This window comes from Chlorocebus sabaeus, chromosome 27 (genome assembly GCF_047675955.1).
Source record: "Chlorocebus sabaeus isolate Y175 chromosome 27, mChlSab1.0.hap1, whole genome shotgun sequence".
Lineage (NCBI taxonomy): Eukaryota > Metazoa > Chordata > Mammalia > Primates > Cercopithecidae > Chlorocebus > Chlorocebus sabaeus.
In genome coordinates, this window is record NC_132930.1 from 13310080 (window position 1) to 13334276 (window position 24197).

The 24197-nt window shown below is 41.5% G+C and overlaps 2 protein-coding genes across 2 annotated transcripts in view; both read right to left on the reverse strand.

The window, feature by feature from the left end:
• Positions 1–7142, reverse strand: part of PGCKA1 (PDCD10 and GCKIII kinases associated 1) — a 136157-nt gene extending 129015 nt beyond the window's left edge. The window contains exon 1 of the mRNA XM_008017663.3: positions 6443–7142. The gene's annotated coding sequence lies outside the window, so the exon portion shown is untranslated. The remainder of the gene's footprint in view (positions 1–6442) is intronic.
• A 4856-nt stretch (positions 7143–11998) lies between these two features.
• NWD2 (NACHT and WD repeat domain containing 2) overlaps positions 11999–24197 on the reverse strand; it is a 214143-nt gene continuing 201944 nt past the window's right edge. Inside the window, exons 6-7 of the mRNA XM_008017665.3 lie at positions 21027–21616; positions 11999–17144 (exon numbers count right to left, since the gene is read on the reverse strand). Coding sequence (XP_008015856.2) covers positions 13212–17144; positions 21027–21616 — 4523 coding nt within the window. The 3' untranslated portion in view covers positions 11999–13211. The remainder of the gene's footprint in view (positions 17145–21026; positions 21617–24197) is intronic.

The window sequence follows — 24197 nt, forward strand, 5'->3', positions numbered from 1 at the left end:
AGGAATGCTTTTACACTGGTGGTGGGAATGTAAATTAGTTCAACCATTGTGGAAGACAGTATGGCAATCCCTCAAGGATCTAGAACCAGAAATACCATTCAACCCAGCAATCTCATTACTGGGTATATACCCAGAGAAATATAAATCATTCTATTATAAAGATACATGCACGTGTATATTTATTGCAGCACTATTCACAATAGCAAAGATATGGAATCAACCCAAGTGCCCATCAATGACAGACTAGATAAAGAAAATGTGGTGTATATATACCATAGAATATTATACAGCCAAAAAAAGGGAGCATGATCATGTCTTCTGTAGGGACACAGATAATGCTGGAAGCCATCATCCTCAGCAAACTAACACAGGAGCAGAAAACCTAACACCACATGTTCTCACTCCTAAGTGGGAGTTGAACAATGAGAACACATGGACACAGGGAAGGGAACAACACACACCAGGGCCTGTAGGGAGGGAAGGGGGAGGTAGAGCATCAGGATAAATAGCTAATGCATGCAGGGCTTAATATCTAGGTGACGGGTTGAGAGGTGCAGCAAACCACCATGACACATATTTACCTATGTAACAAACCTGCATGTTCTACATATGTATCCTGGAACTTAAAATTAAATTTAAAAAAATAAACAAGCAAAAAAAGAAAGAAAGGTCTTCCACTCTCCTTCACCTATCTTAATATAACTCATTTCTCCAAGCTCCCTTTAGGGCAGGACTCAGCCTTCACTGTGGTTATGCAATCATCTGGGAGATCCTGTTAAAATGCAGGTTCTGATTCAGTAGACTGGAGGTGAAGTCAGGACTCTGCATTTCCAACAAGCTCCCAGGTGGTTATGATGCTGCTGGTCCATGGACCTCACTTCGAGGACCAAAGCTTATTGGCTTAGTGGAAAAAAAATGGAAGGGAAACAGTTTTTTGAGATACGTGGACATGGGTTTAAATGTCATCTTGATTAGGTTTTAGCTGTATGACTTAGGGCAAATAACTTCCCTTGTATAAAGGGAATATTACTTATTTCACATAAATGATGTGATGCTCTTTTGAGATATTAACAGATACTATTCCAAATAGGGCTTTCTCTTGGCTCCCCTGAACTCATCACTTCATCCTCTATTAAGCTTCTCTGATTATCCAGTCTTATTTCTCTTTACTTGGAATTTTATTGCTTAAATAACATGTGTGCACATGCAACTACATATAAATGAGACCATATGTTCTTTGAGGGCATAAGCATGTTTGATATTATTTCTTTATTATTTCTCTTAGCATATAAATCAAGAAAAAGTTTTACTAAAGTTTGATTTTTTTTTTCATGCAAAACTCTTGAGCTGTATGATACTTAGTAATACCATCACTCGTCACCGCACCATAATGTAGGGAGGCAGGGCTCCGATCGTGGTTCTGAGCACAGGCTTTGGAGTCAGACACACCCAAGTCCCAGTGTTGGATTCATCACTCATCATCTGTCCTGCCTAATCCAGACTAACATGTCTGGTTCTCAGTTTCTTCACCTGTAAAATAGGAATTCTGCCTAACCTTTAGTGCTATTGTGAGAATTAAGCTAGACAAGTTACATAAGGTACAAGGTGTATATTATAAATTGTGAAAAAAGGCCATGATTCTCCATCCCTCCCTGAATCCATGCCATTTTCTAATGGAACTCTGCAGTTCCTCCCATTAAAAAATGGGGTCTTTTTCCACCCCTTGAATCTGAACTGGCTTCTTGAGTTGCTTTTGAAATAGACTGGAGTAGAAGTGAGCTGTGTCAGCTTGAACCTAGGCCTCAAGGGGCCTTGTTTCCATTCTCTCTTGCAACCAAGTTGAGCCAACATGTGATGAACCAGGCTAGCCTGCTAAATCATGAAAAACGTGAGGCTCAGCTGCTCCCTATGTGACGTGGCTGATGGTCTGCCAATACTCAGAGGCAGAGCTGCCTTGGTGACCACGGATGCATGAAGGAACCTGGAAAAGACAGTAATTTTCTCACCCAAGCCTACCCAAACTGCTTATCTACAGAAGCACAAGCTCAATAAACGGTGGTTATTTTAAGCCATTATGTTTGGGGTGATTTGTTACACAGCAATAGATAACTGATACTGAATATATAAGTAATTTCTCAATAAACAGTGGCTATGTTTTGGACAATATTATACTTAATATAGAATGAGTTTTTATAGTACTAACATTTGTGCTTCTTAGTCAGAAGTAGGAAGATGACTAAACTAGGAACTGGGACTCTGAGATTCTGGTCCCAGCAGCTTTTCCAACGGGCAGCTGTATGACTTTGGACAAATCATTTAACCTCTTTGAGACTCAGTTTCCTCATCTGTAAATTAAGGTGGTTAGATCAAGTATCTTTTAAGGTTATTTTCCAGCTCTAAAAAGGATCAAGGGTCCATTTTACCAAAATGCAGTACTTATTCCTTTCTAACAGATAGTTTTGAACACGATTGAACGTTTTTCTTGTAGACTTAGGGTTTAATCACAGACCACCTTCACTGTATTGTCTTTGCTGCCTAGCATTTGGCTGTAACCACATTTCATACTTATCATAAGAGCTGTACATTGAAACTACAAAGTAGATCTCCTTGCTGTGGACCACGAACCCAGGTAGCCAAGCTCATTAGGAACCAGAAACGAAATAATGCCAAATAAGTTCTAGTGGGAATCTTAAGTACATGGCTCTTAATAAGAATTTGAAGGTGCGTGGGACTTCTTTTATGCATTTCTAGATTACAATACATATTCTGGAGGACTAAGGTTGTTGACAATCTGACCAAATAAAAGCGATACTATTTTACAGCTATACAGAATCAAATCTCTGTATTTGTTGCATGTTAGGAACCAAGATATATATGATACTCAGTTATCAAATGAGGGAAAAGAATTAACACCAAAATCAAATTTCAAAACTCCTGAGTGTAGACATCTACTCTACAACTAGCGATCAAGTGAATTAATAAATTTAAAATATATCCAAATACACGTTGTATTAACAAGCTATGCCTGTGGCAATGAATCAATAACCAAGGTGACTTTTGTTCACTTAGAGGCCTCTCCCATGTTGCTAATACTCTTACAAATATAATACAGTCCTCGCTGTGACATACAGCAGGCCACGTGGTGGTGAACTGAAAACAATAAAAAAGAAAGGTTGTTCTACTGTCCATTTCCACTAAAGTTAAACAATCAAATGTCAGGGTGTTTTGATTCCCAGAAGGAGTGAAGCTAAATCAGAGAATGTGTATATAATATGAGGGCAACAGTTTACTTTAGCTTTGCCTTCAGATGTAGATATTTAAGTCTGGAGAAAGAAACACTAGGTTGTTGAAAATGTGAAATATAATTGGCTATTTATCAGAAACTTTTTTTCTGTGATTAAAAACCACGAGGAGCTCTAGAGGAACTAGAATCCACATGAAGAACATTGCAATGAAACGTGGCTTACATTTACCTACCTGGAGAAAATGTATTTTGAAATGACATGTAAATTGACGTCAGAGATTCAAGTTACCTAATGGGTTCTTACAGTTAAAACCGTAAATACCAGTGCTTCTTTAACTATCTTTTGAATCAATTCACTTCTCTCCCTCCTCTAATGTAAATTTTTGCTGCAGCTGCCTTTGGTCTTTGTTATCTTTACTGTTTCATTCTCATTGCAGCCTGCATGAACTCTCTAAAATAAAGATATGCTCTGCTTAAGATCCTTCAATGGTTTCTCCCAAGATATTAGGATCTCTGAAGACAAGGACTGTGTCCCCAAAACTCATCGACTATCTGGTGTCTCTGGGTCTACACACATGATGTCTTCAAGGCCAGGTCAGGCTTTCATTAAAGTTTGGAGAACCACTCGTACACTGAACAGAAGAGTTCACCACTTGTGATAAAGTTTGAGATACAATATTCCTTTTGTCATTTGTTAATATTCACTGCAGCTCAGGAACATCTTTTCTACAATGCCTGACAACAGCGAGTCAGAGTTTTAATTTTCTGCTTCAGGACACATATTCATTGGCTTGGTGTTTTACGTATGTTTTAGGAAAGGATTATTTGATAATCTACAGTCCTGAAGATTTTAACTAACCTCTGTGGGACTATGATATTCTTGGGTGAAAAGGGTACAAGTAGATGAATGATTTCATTCTCAGTTTATTCTCTTAAATAGCAGTCAGAGTAACAAAGGCTACAACTAGAGACACAGGATGGCTCAGTGGTTAAGAGCAGGCACTCGAGAAAGGCTACAAATGAGTGAGCCATCTGACTTGCACATAGGTGAAGACTCCAAGTCTGCTTCCCCTAGGATGACCCCTTTAACTTTTCCCAACTCTTTTCTACACACCTACAAAGTCTCTCTGTAAGCATGTAGTCTAATGACCAAAAAGAACAACCAGAAAGAAAATCTGTCTAATGACCAAGAAAGAAAAGCAGGACATAGGTACTAGTTACTATTTAACCAAGACTCTAAAAGATCCCAAGATTCAGGGTTATCAGAAAAATTGTGTAACTAGGGGAATGTGAAACACAGTCCACGGAGAGGAAACCCAGCTACTGGGAGGCTGGTATTCAATTATTTGGAAACTGGCGTCCATTCCAAGAGGCACAGTGAATGGGCTTCCGGGCACCAAGAGCTGGCTGTTCTAGGAGGAAAGGGGCCGGCCCTACCTGGGCTCTGCCCTTGGGCTGCCACTGGATTCTGGCCAGAGCTTAGCCAGGTTGTATTTCTAGGCTCAGAGAGGGTCTGGGTGGGAAGTCAAGGGAATCATTCCATGTTTAGGATAATGGAACATGTTGAGTTGGCATGCAAGTTTTTGTCTTCAATCCCAGATATCCAAAAAGCTCTTTGAAACACAGCAAAGACTGGCCCTATTTCTCTTTAGGTATCACTATATATCTAAATCTGTGGAACCATTCAGGACCAGGATCATACGTGCTGAATAAATGCACGGAGCAGAATCAGATAGACACAGAGTGGGCCAAGAAGAGAAGTCAGCCACACCTTCCCTTCCTGTCTCAGCATCTGTTCCATTTCTGCTCAGTGACCCAGGCAGCTTGCTGTTAGCTGACTATTCACACTTTAGGGAAATACAAATAATTCCGGAACTTAACTTTACCTTTGAGCTTTAAATTGTTTCAATTAGGTACCTTGTTTCAATTATCTGCCTCCTGACAGTGTTTCACAGCTGGGACCAGTAAGGTGGTATGATCTTTAACATCTGTCTTATCCTTCCTAAAACAGTATTAACTGAAGGATTAAATGGGGAAGGGGGAAGGGTAGGCAGCAAATACAGACTCTATTATGTTTACAAGCAGTAACCCTTTCCATTTCTTTCTATTCAACTCTCAAATGCTTCTCATCTTTTCTCCAGATATTATTCCTCGTAAGAGCTTGCTTGATTGCAACCACCAAGGACATCCACAAACCAGGGCAAGAAGGACCATCAGTAATTCTTCCCCATAAATAGTGGCAGGAAGAAAATAAACGCCCTATTCTTCAATAATTTGTACCATTTCTGGAGCACAGACTTCCTCTAAATTCAGAGCAAACATCTATCATGGGGCAGGTATCTATGCCGCCATGGAAAGTAACTTCAAATGTACTAAGTCATCAGAGGGAGTTTTAATTTTGTTTTTAAGGTCAATCGCCATGCTGGGGTAAAAAGCATTGATTCTTGCCTTTTATCACTGGAAAAATTCTTGACCAGTACTTTGTGAAAATCTCGCCTCATCAGGCTGCCAAGGTCAATGCAACCTAAGTAACCAGCCTGGGAGATGCTTGCCTAATTATTAAATATTTAGCAAACAGTTTGTGACTATTTAACTGTTTGCACCTGGCACCCTCTTTTCGCTACGTGAGGCCTCCTGGCACCATGACCTCTTCCCCGACCCCTGCCCGCCGTCCAGGCCGCCAGCACCCCTGGGGGGCAAATACCGGGGACCCAAGGACATTTCAAAGAAACAGCAGAGGTCACATTCCATTTCCTTTTTATTAAAAAACATACTTAAAATGGGGGAGGAGGGCACAGATCTAAGGGAAAATCTCTGGCAGTGTTTTCAAGTTCGCATGCACCATTGAAAGTTCATTAATTAGGGATTTAAAAGCAAAAATGTTTCACACAACCAATTAGTCGCCAAGCTTTACAAACACCTTGGTCTTTAGCTTTGGGAATCTGTAAAAGTCCACCTTCCCTCACCCCAGTTTTGCCCCTTTTAGAGCCCCTTTGTTGAATTACGTGACTTTTCCCGAAGTCATCAAACTTCGAATTGCGACTCTAATTTTTTTTTTTTTCCCAGGGCAAAAGCAAATCAAGAAATTAAAATTAAAAGTAGGCGCCTCGGAGTGAAGTAGGGGAAAGCGCGCCCTAAAGCCAAGTTCCGCAGGACTCAAGCCCTCCTCGCGCGCGCGGGGCGGGGGATTGTCCCTACCTGAGACCGGACGGCGGTGGCGGTGGTGGCGGCGGCGGCGGCGGCGGGGTCGCGGCGCCCATGGCTTCGCCGGCCTCGGGCGGCCGCGCCGGGAAACGCTAGCGGCTCCGCGCTGCCCGGAGCCCGCCGAGCTCGCAGCGGCCGCCCCGGCGCTGTCATTGGGCCCGCGCGTCACGTGGCCCGGGCTGCGGGTGAGCCTCCCCGACACGCGTAACCCTTTACCTGCACGCCCCGAGGATGCGGCGGGGCTAGGGCTCGAACCCCTGGAGTCCGACGTCCGACATCCCCGGGGCCGGGGCTGCCGTCCCGGGCACACTGAAGCAGAAAATCCACGCGCTTGTTGTTCTCCGAGCACAAACGACCGTGCCAGACGCCTGCCATCCCTGGAAACTCCGTGATGCCTACTCCAGTGTTGCGCTGGAGAGAAGGGAGTTTCCTATGACCAAGGGACTGGAGTACGGGGATAAACAAATGCACCCCCTGGCAAATAGATGTGTACTCCCAAACCCCGCGAACTTGCATTTTTCTGTTTCCTTCTTATTTCTGGCATTCGCCGCCTAGACCTGCTGTGAGCTCCATGGCCAGCCCTGTATGAGCTACATGGACCTAGAAACAGCGGGGGCGCCACCACCACGATAAAAACCAGGGAAGTTGCACACCCTGGCCAGCACGCTAAAGGTCACAGTGGGAGTTCAATGAACTCCTGGTTCCTCGTCCCCTCCTCACCCCTCCCCCACCATCCCTTTCTTTTCCTGAGGTCTCATGACCTTGGCCACAACACTGCATCCAATCCACTGAGCTCCACATTCGTGGCTGTTAACAATCCGTATACCTAAGGTGGGTGGAGAACTGACTCTGCTTAAGGACTGGACATTCTTTTCACCTGTGCCCCAAAGCAAATGCTGGGCTTGCCAAAAAATATGTTAAGCAACTGCGCCACCTAGCTTACTCTCTTTTCTCTTCTTTTCAACTCATCCAGCAAGAGAATAAAACAGGATATTGCAGAGGTATCTGGACAGAGTATTATCTAAGGATGGACGTGGTGTCCTTGGGGTTTCAATGTATCTACTTTAATGATTCCAGCCCCATTCCCATGATGTTTGCCAGGCTTTTGAAAATTTGAAGACTCAATTTTTTGAATCCTTCTAATTTTGCAGTGCTGGGATTGCACGCTGTAAAGTGGTAGATTTTTGCAGGAAGTTATATGTGGTTTACATTCTTTATAACAATGAACGGCACTCACGTCCAACTTATAGTCGACACTTAATTGTCTCTAGGATATTGATACATTTATCAGGTAGATTATCTGTCCAAAAAGGCTTTGGTGTTTGTATTGGGTTTCATTGTATTTATTTATTTATTTATTTATTAATTATTTGAGACAGGGTCTGGCTGTTGTGCAGGCTGGAGTGCGGCGCGATCTCAGCTTACTGCAACCTCCTTTTCCAGGGATCAAGGGATTCTCCCACCTCAGCCTCTGGAGTGCCTGGGACTACAGGCGCATGCTACCATGCTCGGCTAATTTTTGTGTTATTATTATTATTATTATTTTTTGTGTGTGTGTGTGGAGACTAGGGTGGGGGTGGGCTCTCCTTAACTTGCCCAGGCTGGTCTTGAACCCCTGAGCTCAAGCAATCCGCCCGCCTCGGCTTCCCAAAGTGCTGGGATTGCAAACTAAGCCACCGCGCCCAGCCTGTCTTGGGTTTTAAAGTGCAGTTCCTAGACTAATAGCATCAGCATAATCTGAGAGAATGTAGTAAAAATGCAGATTCCTGGGCCCCACGCCAGACGTATTGAGTCAGAAATAGCTGGGGAGAGAGGGTGAAGAAATCTGTGTTTTAGCAAGTGGTACCTACTCTAGTTTGCGAATATGCACAAGTAGTTCCCCTCATCTATTAAACAGTAAGGGCTGGCACTCTGTAAAACTAGAGGTGCTGCTTTTATTTGTATTCCCTAAATTACCAGTATTCTGTAATTTGTCATGTTGATACACTGAAACTGAACCCTCCATGTGTCCATACAATGTGTAACCTGTACTTCTTGCAGATCTCTTGGAATGCCAGATTGTCTGAGGGGGCCCTTGTAAAACATATGGAAGAAAAACCTATGGTTTCTTAATGCACACCAGGGTGAAAACACCATGATTCACTTCATTTTTTAGGTGTGCCCATGTTTTCATTAACATATAAATAGTTCCCAGCCAATGAGTCATGAAAGATAGGAAAGCTAGTTTGAGTGGATTTATCAACATGGTTCCAAATTTGTGAAAGAGTTCTAAAAAAGAAACAACATTTAAAAAATTATGGTATCAGTTTATGTTATAACCCAAAAAACTCCCCACACCACATTAGGCATTGTAGTATGGGCTCCTGAGGAAGAAAGAACTGAGTGGAGATTTCTCCATGGGATACATAGCATATATCTAATGGGCTAGATGGTGTCTTATTTTTAAACTCTCTAGGTCCAAGTTTATTTTATGATTTTCCCCCACTTTCATCCCCTGTGCACTTTACATTCGTAATTCTATCTACTCAGTTTCAATTGGAACTGAAATTATTTGAGTTTTCCCTCTCCTTCATCAAACACCTCTATCCATTAAGCCCTGAAATAAATCTTGAATTGCCCCTACTCTAAGCAGGTTCTAAAATCAGGTTCTAACACTTTCTAACTGAGATCATTGCCATGGTCTTCACTGGTCTTCCAGCTTCTGGTCTCTTCCATCTCAAAGCCATCTGACAAAGTAACTGCCCTTCCCCCAACTTTTTTTCCCAGCTCCCTGTTGAAACCAGCACAATTTTCCAACAAGCCAAATGCTCATAGCACTGAAGCTTGAGCAATTTAAACCTGCTGCCTGTTAACCAATTCCTCTTCCTTAATTCTCCCTAATTCCTATTTTTCTATAGGAGGTTACAGTGAGATGCTAGACACCTGCTGCCTATTGATCAGCTCCTTTTCCTTGCCCTGCCTGTTTTCTCCCCCCATATAAACCCCAACTTTAGCCAGGGGAGATTCAGATTTGAGTCTTGTCTCCTGTCTCTCTGGCTGATATCACCCATAATAAAGCCTTCTTCCCTGATAATACTCATTGCCTTAGTGATTGGCTTTCTGTGTAGTGAGCAACTAGACCTAGGCTGGGTCCCTGGCTTTCAGTAACACTATTGACTACTGAATAGTCTAAAATCCTGACAGCATTTGCAGTCACCTGAAATATGCTTCAATGCCCATTTTTGTTCATGCAGCTTCCTTTACCTGAAATGTCTCTCTGACATTGACAAGTAAGTCCTAATCATTCTTCTAGCCTCAGCTCTATCTCCTCTGGGTCAACCTTTTTGATTCTCAGGTAGCGTTAATTGCTCCTCTGTAGTGTATCCTCAGCACCTGGCTCTCACTCTTACTAGCTTTGAAATCAGTCTCATCTGGTTTAGCTGTGTCTCTTCTAGACTGTAGGGTTCTGGATGGCAGGAGTCATGCGTGACTTTTCAAATAATTCCAGGATATAGCATTAATGCCTCGGGCAGAGCAAGCATACATTGTTGACTGTTGTGTTCTTGACCCTGGGAAAGAAGATATTTAAACAAACTCTATTTATTTGAAGTGCTTTTTTGCAAATATTTATTAACTTCTCTACATTTCCTTTGAGAACTAAAAGGAGAGGGGTTTAACCTTTTCAACCTGAAGGATATTACCTTTTGGAAGTAATGGAATCATCTTCAGTGGTGGTAAATTTTAAACTCGTTAGTCTCAGCCACATGATGTAGGCAATAAACCAGAATAATTTCTTATTTTCTTAACATCTTAAAGTTTCTCTGAGAACAATTATTTCATGACAACTAGATACAAGATTTCAGATAGTTCCTATGTATTATCATTTAAGCTCACCAATACTGCTCTGTTTCTGTTTGTAAAAAATATTTTTTGGTGCATGTGTGGATTCTCAGATCCAAGAGGCAAGAGATGGAAGAAAGGGCATGTGGGAAGGCTTCCCTTGGTCCTGCTTGTTCACCCAAAGGGAATTTATGAGAGAGATGACTCCTCAGCCATCATCCTTCTTCTCCTTCCTCCCTATCCTTCTATTAATGACTTCATCAACTATTTCTGTATACCTGAAAAACCTGAGAGTTTGCAGCAACCTTCAGTGATTTTCAGAGCTAGCCCAGTCTCCCACCTGCAAGTTAGAAAACATCTTGTAGGTCATTATTGATCTCTAAGTGCCTACTAAATACTAAATGCTCTATTTTGATGTACCTTGAGAAAGTTAAGGAAAAAGACACTGAGACTGCACTGAAATCTTGTTCAGCTATTCTCCCTGGACCCCTGTTTCTAGGTTTCCTTACCTATAAATTTGGAATACTAACAGTACCTACTTCACAGGGCTGTTGTGAAGATTAAATGGCTTAGTACATGCAAAGCTCCAAGTACAGTGCCTGGTGCAACGTAAGCACTCAGTAAGCATGAACCGTTATAATTACTGGAGGTCTCTAATCACATCTGCCAAAAATGGGGGAGAAAAACAGCACGCCAATCTAAGTAGTTTATCTTTTATTCATACAAATAATACATACACAAGACTGTATATTGTTTGAAGACTGAAATAATTTTCTAGTGTAACAACTCTGTAACAAAATTTAACTAAATGTAACATTTATGAAAATATAAATCTCTGATTGGGTAATTCTTCCCAACAATACAAAGTTTACATAAAAACATTCAATATGAGCTATCAGTTGCAAACAAGTTAGGAAAAATCATTCAAGTCACTTGTGTACTCTATTGGCTTTTACGTAGAACATTCACATACTACATTTAATCCATCTAGGCATTTAATTCTTAGAAATGTGTGGCATGGAGGTTCAACTGATAATGACAGGAATGAGAATGTGTTGCCTAAAGAGCTCAAAAGCGTAGACGCATATAATCAACTCCAGGTGATCTGTATTGGGTTGCCTTCTCTGGGCTACCACCTCCCTGGCTAGTAGCTAAACCAGAAGTAACATACTGCAAAAAGTCTTTCACTGTGGAGCTGGGTATTTTTATCTGAATCACATCTTTGAAAGCTTACATGTTAAACTGCTTTCCAAAGGGAAATACAGTTGACTTGGATTCTCTATGGGTTACATGAATTTATTTTCCCCATTAGCATCAATAATCATGATGTTGCTGAAGTTTTTCTTATACTGCTTCCCAATGTCCCTATGAGGGCTACAGCAGAAACTATCACTACCTTTATTTTGCACTCCACAAAAACAACACACTGATGAGGTTAAAGGCCTGTCTAGGAATACACAATGAATTTATAGCAGAGCTGGACCTACGGCAAATCAGTTGCTAGTTCATTATTCTAGTAAATTGTTACTTCTCCACTTTCTAAGAAAACTAAACTAAACCAAAAGCGTGGATACCTTTTGAAAAGTTATCCAAGGACATGCCATGAGGAGGATATGGAAGAAAGAACACTCATCTTCACCTTTTGAGATGTAATATTTTCTTTTAAACAGGTGAAGTAGTTTTAAAAAATATTTAATACCATTCCACAGCTTCTGCTTTGAAATGGATAACACTATAAAAGGCTCAGAAGAGTCCTTAATCAGGAAGAGTAACAGATAAAGAAGCATACAGATGGCATGTAGAAGTAAGAAAGTGATTACAAACAAGGACAATAAAGAACCTTTGGACACCCTTAAGATTTATGGAATATTTTAGCACAAAGACAGGCATATTCAGTTTGTCCCAGAGTATTTGGTCATCTATCTGCATTTTACACAGGAAAGAGAAGGAATGTGAGTAAGGCAAACGTCATCAGTATCTCAGAGATGGCATGTTGAGAAAGCTTGCTTCCTATTCACTGCAGGAATTTAGGGAATATTTATGCTCCCATACAACTGACCAAATAGTACAGACTTCTGTTAGTACAATGATGTAAATGGACAGGTGTTTTGACCAGATTTGTAATGCCCTTCCTGTAATTCTTCTTTACACCAGCACAAATATGCATTTCAAAAAGATGTGAAAAGATTGTTGTGTCTTATTAAACGTGTTCTTTTGCAACCCAGTAAATAGTTTAAAAATCATATATTCTGTTATACAGAAACCCTTGCATGCAATTGTTGCAACTGTATTTTAATAAAGACTGACTCTCCATGTTCAGTAGCCCTATGATAGTGGTAGTTAGTTCTTGTCCCAGTCCAGTCCACAGTCTCACATTTCAGGTCATATCTCTTGGGAAACTGGGAATACACTTAGGTATTTTTGTTACATTATTTTGCACCTTTAGACCATTCACTGCAGACTAGGTGTACACAGTTGTCAGGACTGTAAAATGTAAAGAGAGATTAAGGCTATGTTTACTTATCGCACAATCATTTGAAGTCAAGCATCTCTTTGTCTTCATGATTTCAGCTGATTTTTGTAGAACTAATTCCCATCCAAATGATCTGTATATAACTCTAGCCTCTCTCATCTTAACCAATGGGATGAATTATGCTGCCTCACCACACAGCTAATTTAAAAACTTTTAGCCACTGCCTTTCAGATGAAGTAACCATTTAAATACTACTACTACAAATTCTGACATTCCTGGATACACTTTGACAAAAGGACCGCACCCAAGACCAACCTCCTATTTGTCCATTTCATGAACATCTTAATAAAACACTGGAATTCCAGCATTGGTCCTGTCTTTTAAGAAATGAATAGTTTATCATTTGGGGCACATTTTTTTCTTTCTTCTGTATGTGGATCACATATTTCTGCTTAGCTGGAAAACATTTTGTCAGTTATCAGGGGCATAGCTGTGGCCCCTGGTTTCTAGGGCTGAGCACACCCGCTCATAACAAGAGTTGTGTTTCTTGGAGGGTGTTGCTTCATTGGACTCAGTAGAGTCGCTAACTGTGATGGGGCTGTCTCTTGCAAAGACCTCAGTGGACTCTCTCCATAAGCAATCCACAGATATTTTAAAACAATAACTGTTACACTTTGGCCTGGAGGTGTGTGTTGCATTGTTGAAAATTTGTCTGCTATTTGAAGTGGCAATTTTGATTTTCAGTGCAGCATCTACACGGTCTACTACCGTGTATATCCCTATACTCCCATCATCAAAGCCCACAATGATGTTCAGGTGCCTCTGAGAGAGTGCAAGGAAAGTTGGTGTTTTGTAAAGGGAACAAGCACCGATATTTTTGCCATCTGCCAGTCTCATTACAATTAAACTGAATATTGCACCATTTTCATCCTCCTCCTCCCCATTTCGGAAACAAATGTATACCAGGTAGCGACCATCCCGAGACAACCTCTGCCGCCAGATGATCCCAGAGGCGTGAACCACCCGCAATTTACCACTGTGTAAATCTAGCACGTTGATGTTTTCATCTCCCCTGGATATAATGCCTAGCTTTCCATTGGGAGAAATTTCAAAATCCTCCAGATTTTTCAAGAAGTTGTTTGGAAGTTGCACGCGCCGACAGATCACTTCATCTGTCAGACTCCAGATGTTCACAGTCTCGGCCGATGTGATAAACACGACGATATCAGGACAGTCAGGGATTAATTTAAAATTCACGATGGTGGTCCCATCTTCACAGCAAAATTTCTTGGTGATACTTCCTGTCCAGAGACTGACTGCCAACACTTTGCTTTTAGTCATTCCCACTACGAAGGTATTTGCAGAGGTAATAAAGGCATTCTGCAAAGTGGTCAGAATGTTGCAGACCCTGTGGCCTGTGGCGAGCCTCCAAACCCTGGAGGCATTTTCCTCGCAGAGCGAGACCACAAACTGGTCATTGTGTGTAATCAGCAGCTGAGATATTCTCTGCCCGTTAATTCGAAAAAGGTTTTCACCACTGCTGGTGTGCCAGACATACTGGCTACTTTTGTCATCTGATGTCACCATTACATCTCCAGTGGATGTTAACACACAGTGTTCAACTATTCCTTCATGCTTGAACACTGCTTCGATGAAGCCACTGCTGAAGTTCCACTTATGAACACAATCGGATCCATCCAGGGAGTAAATGATTTCCCCTCTAGCAGGCAACAATAGACTTCGGATGGGTTTTCCAGTCTTATCTATGTTGGACATAGCTGTGATTATATCTATATCCCAGATGGAAAGAACACCACTGGTTGATAAAGATAGTAGCATATTGTGGTGACTGGATTTCACTAACTTAACAATGGAACCTGAGATTTCCCGCAAACTTGCCATACACTGTCCCGTGTCCCGCCTCCAAAAAAACACAGCTGAGGTATTTTCCATGGTGGCGATGATGCAATCTCCATTTTTAGACAGCACAGCAGATATAAAGCGTTCGTTGTGCTTGGCTCTGAACTTTTCAGCCACCTTCCACAGACCAGTATCTAAGAGCTCAATGCTGAGGGCTTTACAGATCAGAACTGCACTTTGGTCTTCTGAAAGCTCAATGCTGACCACCTCGCTGTCTTCTCTTCGGCAATCAAAGTCATCAGTCAGCTGGGGGCTGGAAATGTCCTCGGTATTCCAAACAGAAAGACTTCCTTCACTGTCTACCATGACCATTTCCTGAGCCGTGTCCAATATAAGAAGAAACTTCACAAATCCACCTGAAAATTCTGATGACACTGTACATAACTTTTCTCCACTCCCTAAATGAAATATGGTGGTTGTGTTCAGGTATTGGCCACAGAAAGCATACAGACCATCCAGGGAGCACTGGACACACGTCACTTCATACCAGCAGTGGAACTGGTAAAGTGGCCATCCGTACAGCAGATCGATGACAGTGACGTCTTTGCTGGCTTCGAGCCATGCAAGGGCGTGGTTGGCGGACAGTGTAAATCCATTGATGTAGGTGGCGCTGCTTCCATGCTTAGTCCCCTTGATTTCTACTTCAGACAGGAGACAAGAATTGACATTGTCATAAATCAACAAGGTGTTATTTGTTGTAGCCACCACAAGGTACTTTTCATCACTGGTGAGTTTCATGCCCAGGATGACAGACTGGGCTGTGGTGATCTGCCTGAGTAGCTGTCGAGTCTCTACATCCCAGGTGCTGATGGAACCATTTTCTAAAGCTGTGAGGACAGTGCTGGGGTTACAGGTAGGCAGGATCTCTGTGACATGCAGGTGACTGGATGATAAGGGAAGACGCTCTGGGCTGTATGTCACATCCATGGATGAATGCAGTGGTACAATGGAGCAATATTTGGGCCCGTCTTTGTCACACTCTAAAAGAAGATGTCTAAGTTTGGGCAGGGAGCTGACAACAGGTAGCAGTCTTTGCTGAAGCTCTGCTGAAAGGGAGCCGGGAAATGCAATGACCTTATTTTTGATGCTGCGGAGGGTGCTGGCCAGGAACTTCAGCTCCTTCTCTTGCGAGTAGTTGTAAGCCAGCTCAATGTCTGAAAGCACTTTGTCAAACTGGCCAATTTTGATCATGGTATAAAGCCAGCTGAAGTTCATGATGATGCCATAAAGCAGGTCATCGGTTTTTCCACACCTTGTCAAGTGGTACAAAAGCTCAGACATTTTCCGATGATTGACGAAAAAGATGTCAGGTTCCAGGGGATTACACTGGAAAACCCAGGGCTGGTCTGGAGCCTGCCTGTCAAAGGAAGCCTGTTCCATGAAATGCTTTTCTTCCTCCAGCAAGCTTCTGCTCTCCAAGTCAAGGCAGCCATTCAAGTAGGGATCCTCGAGGCAGAAGGCTTTCCTCCTGCCCCCTGACCAAACCCCCAGAAAATAATCTGCTAGGATGGTGTGCATTTCACGCAGGTCATTGTCATCCTGCAGATATAGCTTCTGGGCTATGAGATGCAGGTGTCTGTTGGCCCAGACTAGGAGTGTGACATTTTTCACATGTCTTTCTATTAGGTATCCACTGAGACCCTCCTTGAGCCTTGCAATGTACAAATAAGGTACTCTCAGGGGATTGCTGGGTCTGGTGTTTTCATTGAGCTCGCTCATTACACTGTTGTCTAGGGCTAACACATCCTCCAATTCCATTTCACTAAGACCCATTTTGGCCATGGTGATGTAGCCAAGAGCCCTAGAGACCAGTTTCTGACCACACTTCTTCTCCAAGGACCAGAATAACTGCTCTATACTTTCATGAACGGTGACAGCGAGGGAGGATTCATCGACATCTTTGTGAGATCTCCAGTGTCTCACCTCCCTGAAGGTCAAGTTCACAAACATTGGCAGTGTGCACTTAGAGAATGCATTGTTCACATAAATCTGCTGGCCTGATGTGACCTTCCTTTTGACACGCAGCAGCTGGTGTTTGAGAACCTGGCTACACATCTTCCTGTCTCGGGGAATCAGCTCGATGTAGTTGTCTTCTTCATGGATAAGGCACCTTAGTTTCTGCAGGATCCCGTGTTTGTTGGGCAGTGTGGAAAGGACTATCCGGACAAAGCGGGGCAGGTGAGCTGGGAGCCACCAAAGCTTCCTGGCGTCATCATTCTCTGAGAGCTGCTCTAGTGCATCAAATATTATGACTAGAGGTCTCTGCAGTGAAGACTCATTCAAAAGATTTATAAATAAGTCACAGAGGTCATGGATCTTCTTAGGGTAGCTTTGAACCAGACACCGGTAGTTAACTGCCAATTGTTCACAAACACTTAGAAGGAGAGTCCTAAGGTCAGAACTCATATCCGTCGTTCCTAGAAATCTCACGATGACTACTGGGTCAGATTCTGGTCCTGTGTCCTCATGTAGCCAGCCATAAGCCTGAAACACAAAAGTGGAGTTTAGAATGGTAATATGTATACACATGATCATATGTGATAACATTGCCTCTCTCCAGAGCTCAGACTTCTGGTCAGCCCTACCGTGCAGAAAATAGCCTAGGACCCAAAATTGGAAAAACCTTTTAAGAAGGCCAAAGAACTGCCACGAAGCTTGTGTACCAAAATCTACAGATAAAACCCTCAGGATTACCCTTACTGAGTGTACTAAAATAGTGATAATACTATTTTTCACTCATTAGGCAACATTTAGCTTGTATTCCAAAAGATACGAGGTGTTTCATGAATTATAAATATGAATATCTAGTATGGTCAGCTTTGTATCACTGAATGAATATCCATTTCCTGGTGCAGCTGTTGGCACACAGTAGGTCCTTTGTAAGTGTTTAATGAATGGATTAAGTAATGATTTGCATGTTATATTAAGTTAAATATATGCATTAATTAAGAGCATATAATGTCACATATGGCTAACCAAATTTCCAATTAATTAGAAAGCAATAAAAATATTCAGTACTGAAATTACTCTGAATATAATCTTTTATAATTTAGAGATAATTTTATGGTGTTATAGGATCATAATTTTGATTATTATTTATCTATTATAAAATCCACATAACGGTGGTTAAAAGAGATTTGTTAAATGTTGTGCTTTGTAACAAATAGTTGATTTTATTTACATGCAGCCATCAGTCCTCACATTGTTTCTCTGAAGGGTGGATGAGCTTACAGTGTCATTCAATAGGAGACGACACGGAGGCCCAAGCTGGATAAATGACTTCTCAGAGTTAAATGGTCACCAAGAGACAAAACCTGAGTAGAAGTCACACTTGACTTTTCATTCTTTCATTTCTTAAAAACTCTGTGGCATTAAAGGATAAAATATGTGATGAACCCGCTAAGTTCAGTCTTTCTGTTTTGAAAGGTCAGGATAAGAAGAAATATGCCCCCAAGGCATAAAATACTCCAATGAGTATTTTTAGGAAAATAAAGTCTTTCAGTTATCCTTGGAATTTACAAAGGATATGCCTTAGATAAGGCAGAGTGATTTTACACATTAGGAGGGAAGTTTGTGAACTTTGGTTCCTCAAGAGAGATAGTTCAGGTTAAGGCACGAATAAGATTAGAAAGATTTATGGAGGACAGTTTTATAAGGAGCTATTAAGGAAAATAAACTCTTTGTTGCTGTTGTTGAGCCTCAACCTTTGAAGCTGATTTCAAGGAAGATAATCTTGTCATTCAACACTATCCTTTGGTGGTAAATCTGAAAGCACCTGTTTGTTTGTACATTGATTGCTTATGATAACTATAGGCATCCTCCTCCCAGTCACATGTTGCTGAACACGCGATGTCTGCAGAGAGCAGCCCTACCATCACGAGTTCATGCTCATGGAAATGCTGGGTGACACATGAGATAAAAATGAGATATTTATCTGCATCCTCAAAGGGACATGAGGTCACAGGACAGTACAGGTTGTTGTTGACAGTGAGTCAGACATTCCCCAGGAGAAAGGTAAATGAAGCGCAGGCAGGGGACGTAAAAAGAGGCACAGTTTCTTGGAGGACCCGACTCCTGGATAGACAGACTCAGGCTATTGGACAAAATATCCAGAAGAGCAAGAGCTCAGAAAGCCATTCCTTAAACTGACCAACTCTGGACAGTTACCACACTCTGCCTCGCTGGGACTGCTTATCTGTGCAGGGAATCAGCACGTCCCACGTAAGTCTTGACCTCTTGTGCTAGAGCATGTGGAGATGCATCACATGAACCTTTGACTTAGTCAAATTGAACAATATTTGTTTCCTCCAACCACCTGTATGCTCCTTTCTTCCACAAAGAAAAGGGCCCTAGGGTGAGTACCAAATGGCATATGTGAATGTTTACTCATTTGGTTTCAGTTCTCATGTGCCCCTCGTGGTGTTACTATCTTGCTTATTTGGAATAATTCTGAGGTTTGAAGATACAAATTCGTGTTCAAAGGCACACAAACATATGCATACACAATTTGTGTGATGCAATGTGGACCCTAAATACAAACCTGCTACTTCATCTAGTGCTTAATTAAAGAAAAAGCTGTATCTTCTAACACAAGCAGAAAACCCAGCTGGGCTTGATATATTAAGAAAAAGCAAATTAGACTTCCTATGGACTTCTCAAAGGTAAGTGGAATATACCTGATTTCACCTATGGGCTTACTTTGGAACCTAATCCTCACATACAGTGCAATGCAACTGTCTCTGTTCTTGTCCTCAAGAGGACCGATTTGAGATTATGTAGCACATGACAGGTTATGAGAATATTCATGAACTTAAAGAAAGTTCTGTTCTTAAGAGAGTCACCATAGGAAGAACAACGCAGAGCTTCAGAATTAACACCATAATAAAATAAACCACCACACTTTGACACTAAGGGAAGAGGAGGTTAGAAATAATGGAACTAGTTTCATCCTGTTTAGGCTGAAGAACCAACTCAGCAGATACCACATTCCAGAGTGAGGTTCCAGACCATCATGCAGGACTTGAAAGGGAGGTTCTGAAAACCAGTTTTGCTACTGTTAATAGATTACCAACTGCTAGCCTGAAAAAGAAGACTGGAGAGGCAGGGAAAAATGGTGGGGATCAGGGTGCTGTGGGTTGTTTCTCTCACCTCCCCCTCCCTAAAAGGAGGTCAGAGAGATGCCTGTCTTTGACTTCTAGCCAAGAGGAAGGGACTTTAGTGGACCACCTATGGAATGCCCCCTACAGCTTGGGGATACAGGCATCTGGTACCTAGTGACATGTGGAAACCATGAAGGCTGAGTGACTGAGGCTGCCTAGCTGCTGTGATGGAGAAGTGAGACAGAGCTGCAGGGCTGGGAGGGACTGGCCCGGAGGTCTAGAGTTCCTCAGAGCAACACAATACCTGAGTGTTTCCCATGTGCTACATGTGGACAGCAGGCTGCAGCGAGCTGACAAGCATTTCTGTTTGTTTCGTTTTGCCCAGGTCCTATCAAAGGAGTGTGCTGGGCTGTAGAGAGGATCTTAGCAGAAAGGTACTGAAAGCACATTGCTGGATGTCTAGGAGCTGAGGAAGTAACCAGCTAGAAAAAAGATGCATTCCCCTGTGTCTAGGCAACTGTAGGTAAGAGATGCTCAGGGAAGACAGGGCAGAGGTACGGGAGGAGAAGGACCTCCAGGAAGCCATGAAAAGGTCTCCAAAGAGATGGGAGGCAGCTTTAAACATGTACTAAGAACAGAGAGTTCACAGCCCAGTTCGGAACAGTACTGGTTATGTAAGAACTTTCTGACCACCTTACCTTTCCTATATACCCTAAACTGTAACTTTATAGGAATCATAAATGTCATTGGGATTAGGAAAGAAGAGAAAGAAGTGCCACATGGAAAAAGAAAGAAGATCCCCATTTCCCATTGTAGGTGCCTTGTTTATGAGAGGCCCCAGATGGGGAAGAAAAGTGTAGACCGATGTTTTCATTTTCACCTTAGACTGGACATATTCATTACTGAACTGAGACTGATTTAGCAGACAGGAGTGGCCAGAGGGCTTGTCTTTGTCTGAAAGGGATGAGAACAGTTATTGAGATTGGCCTGGGTTTTCATCCAAATGGGGTGACGGGTGGCGGGAACATGAGTCTGAACAGTGAAAGAAAAAAATAAACTAAACTTGCTTTCCAGTTGTATTCCATGAGTTTTGCTCTCTCAATATAACTGTTACACCAGCAAAAAAGAAGCACTGAAGTATTCACTCCTAAAAGACCAACTCTAATTCATATAGGAAACGCAGAAAGTAGAAATGAATTTGATTAATTTACCATTTGCCAAAAGTACAAGCTTTTACAAATATACACAGGAAAGAATAGGCTTTTACCTTCTTTGCTACTTCAGCTAGCAGAAGGGTCTTCCCAGTGCATGGCCCACCATATATAATAAGAGGGTTGATGTGTCCAGTTTTGCTTGGAAGAATGTAGTTATGCACTATGTTTAGAGATTCACATTTGTACTCGTAGAAGGAGGCATATGTTTTACATAATGATGAATGTTGAAGGATTTCGTCATAGAGTGTATCAGTTTCAGTGTCAAAATTCTGTTGTACCGTTGCCTGAATTATGTCAATCATGTCCTCATAAAATTGTTTACCAAGTCCTTCGATGTAATGATTTTCTATTTCTTGGGAGTAGCCTAGTTTCATGTCACAATGAGTAACAGATGTGTACACTCTCAGATTAGATGATGCAACAATAGTAGGAATAAATTCATCCCTGAGTTTTATCAGCTTCTCTTGGGCTTCTGGGTCCCGAATAATCCTCGGTTCTGTTCCAGTTATATCCATGTATTTTCCCATCTCTGGGATTTTCACAAAGCGCTCAATGTTAGCAATTTTCCTAATGTAGCAAACACACTTCTTTAGAAATGCTGGAGTTTGTTTTCCCAGAGCAAAGTCAAACTCATCCTCTATAGCTGAAAGAAAATATAACAAGGAGTTTATTGCTTAGAACAAAGGAGCAACACACCCACATTCTCAATAGTCAATGCTTAGTCATTAGTGGTAAATTATTTTGCTTATGGTTTATAGCGAAGTAATCTTTAGAATAATTGCCTGATTTCTTATTTGTCTTTTCCTGATCAGCCAGCAACCCAGGAGAACAGGTTTTACATAAAATTATCTAATTTTCTCCCCAAGTTTTGGAAGAGGCTGGACATAAGCATAATAAAGAAAGCATATCAAATTTATAGTGGATATTTCTAATATCTACTATTTCTAATTGTTGCTCAGTTTTCCTCTCAGACTTCAGAGGTTCTCAGTGGGAACAGCAGGGACCCATTTGGGCCAGGAAAGAAAGAGGAGGAGGCTGAAGGATGTAGCTAGTTAACCGTTCCTTGTCAGCCTTTCCTTAACAAAGTGACCTCACCATTTTGTTTGAGGTGTATTGAGTCGTAGTCAGATATGATCAAATATCAATACAAAAGCACAATTTTTTTTTTTTTTTTTTTTTTTTTGAGACGGAGTCTGGCTCTGTTGCCCAAGCTGGAGTGCAGTGGCGCGATCTCGGCTCACTGCAAACTCCACCTCGTGGGTTCACACCATTCTCCTGCTTCAGCCTCCTGAGTAGCTGGGACTACAGGAGCCTGCCACTAAGCCCGGCTAATTTTTTGTATTTTTAGTAGAGATGGGGTTTCACTGTGTTAGCCAGGATGGTCTCGATCTCCTGACCTCGTGATCCACCCGCCTGGGCCTCCCAAAGTGCTGGGATTACAGGCGTGAGCCACCGCTCCCAGCCCAAAAGCACATTTTAAGGCAAAATATAATCATATTCTGATGACTGATTAATCTGGGTGATCTATGTCACTGTTATAATATCCATCGGAACAAATACCAAAAAAATGACTTAGTACATAACTTCATTTCTTCTAAAATATAACATATTATGGCTTACAATACATATATTTGCATATAAGTAAATATACATTATAATAATTTGTGTCCCCATAAGAAAAATTTAAACTGGATCAGTAGTAAAATGTGTAAAAAATGTGTAAAATAAGCTAACGGAAATGAATTACAAAGCAAGCAGTCTTAAAATTGGCTGCTCTTCCTTTCTTCCTCCTTCCCCATCTCTTTCCTTTCTCTAATTGCTCTTCATTGAATACCTTTTATATTACAGGTGTGACGACAGCTGCTTAGGATACAATGGTGAGAGAAAACAGAACATTGAGAAAAATAATCCATTATGGAGTGCTATAAACTGAATGTTTGTGTCTCCCAGAAATTTATATGTTGAAACCTAATCCCCAGTGTGATAGCATTAGGAGGTGGGGTGTTTGGGTGATTCATTCATGAGGGCAGAGCCTTTATGAATGAAAGTCATGTTCATATATAAAAGAGATCTCAGAGAGTTCCCTTGCCTCTCCTGCCCTGTGAGGACACAGCAAGAAGACAGCCACATGGAGTGGGAAGCTGGCCCTCATCAGACACAGAATCTGCAGGTGCTTTGATCTCAGATTGTGAAATTTCTGTCAGGGAGGCTCTGAATACACAGTGCTGGTCTGGCCATAAATTGAAAAAAATTATATGCTGGCCATAACTCCAATGTCAAGCAAAATCTAGAATATATATACATATATTCTATAATGTAACTATTAAGAAGGATGAGAATTTTATTTTAAAATGATGCCTTTCAGTGGGACTCTTGTGATAACATTTTTTCAGTAATGACAGCCTTTCAATGGAAATTTTTAACTCAAATGAAAAAGATATTTTTGTAGCTGCCAGTGTCTAGTAAGCTGTGTCATGAGCATCGGTACATTTTACAAAGGATTTTAATTGAGCACGCTGGTTAAGGAAGCCAGTTAAAGGAGCTTATAAACATATGTCTACTACTCTTTTTAAGGAAGAGTAAGAACTTGCTATAAAGTAGATAAGGGAAGATGCCAGAAATCTGGACATCATGAGCTACTAACAGCCTTGGATCCATCTCTTTTCTAGTCATCTGTGTAAAATGCTAGCAGGTTGGATTAGCAGCTTGCTACATTCTGAGAGCATCATGAAGAGAAAGGAAGCGGTCAAACTGTAGTATCTATATATAATGCATTATAATCAGAGATATGCTCTGCCACCTTTGACTCCCAGGAAGCAACTCAACTCTAACTTGACGTTGTTATCACATTTATGGAAAGAATGTATCAAGCAGAAGTGTTGATCATAAATGGAGCAAAAAAAGAAATACAGATAAACCAATTTGGCAGAGCCCATCTAAGCTTGGCTCGGGGGGGAAAATGCTGTACACAGAATGCCTGGTATGGTATAGACTTAAATATACCTAAATAAATGAGAGCTATGATACAAAGGCAACTCTACAGAGTTACTTTTAGAGGCAAAGTGCATGCTTATGATTTTAGGGGACTTTTATTCATAATTTCTGATGCCTATCTATAAATATTATAAATTTGAGAATTTTAGGGCATAATTAGAATGTTATATTTATTTTCTGTTTTTACATGTTTCTTAATGTCCTGAAATTTAACCAGTGATAGCACCCAC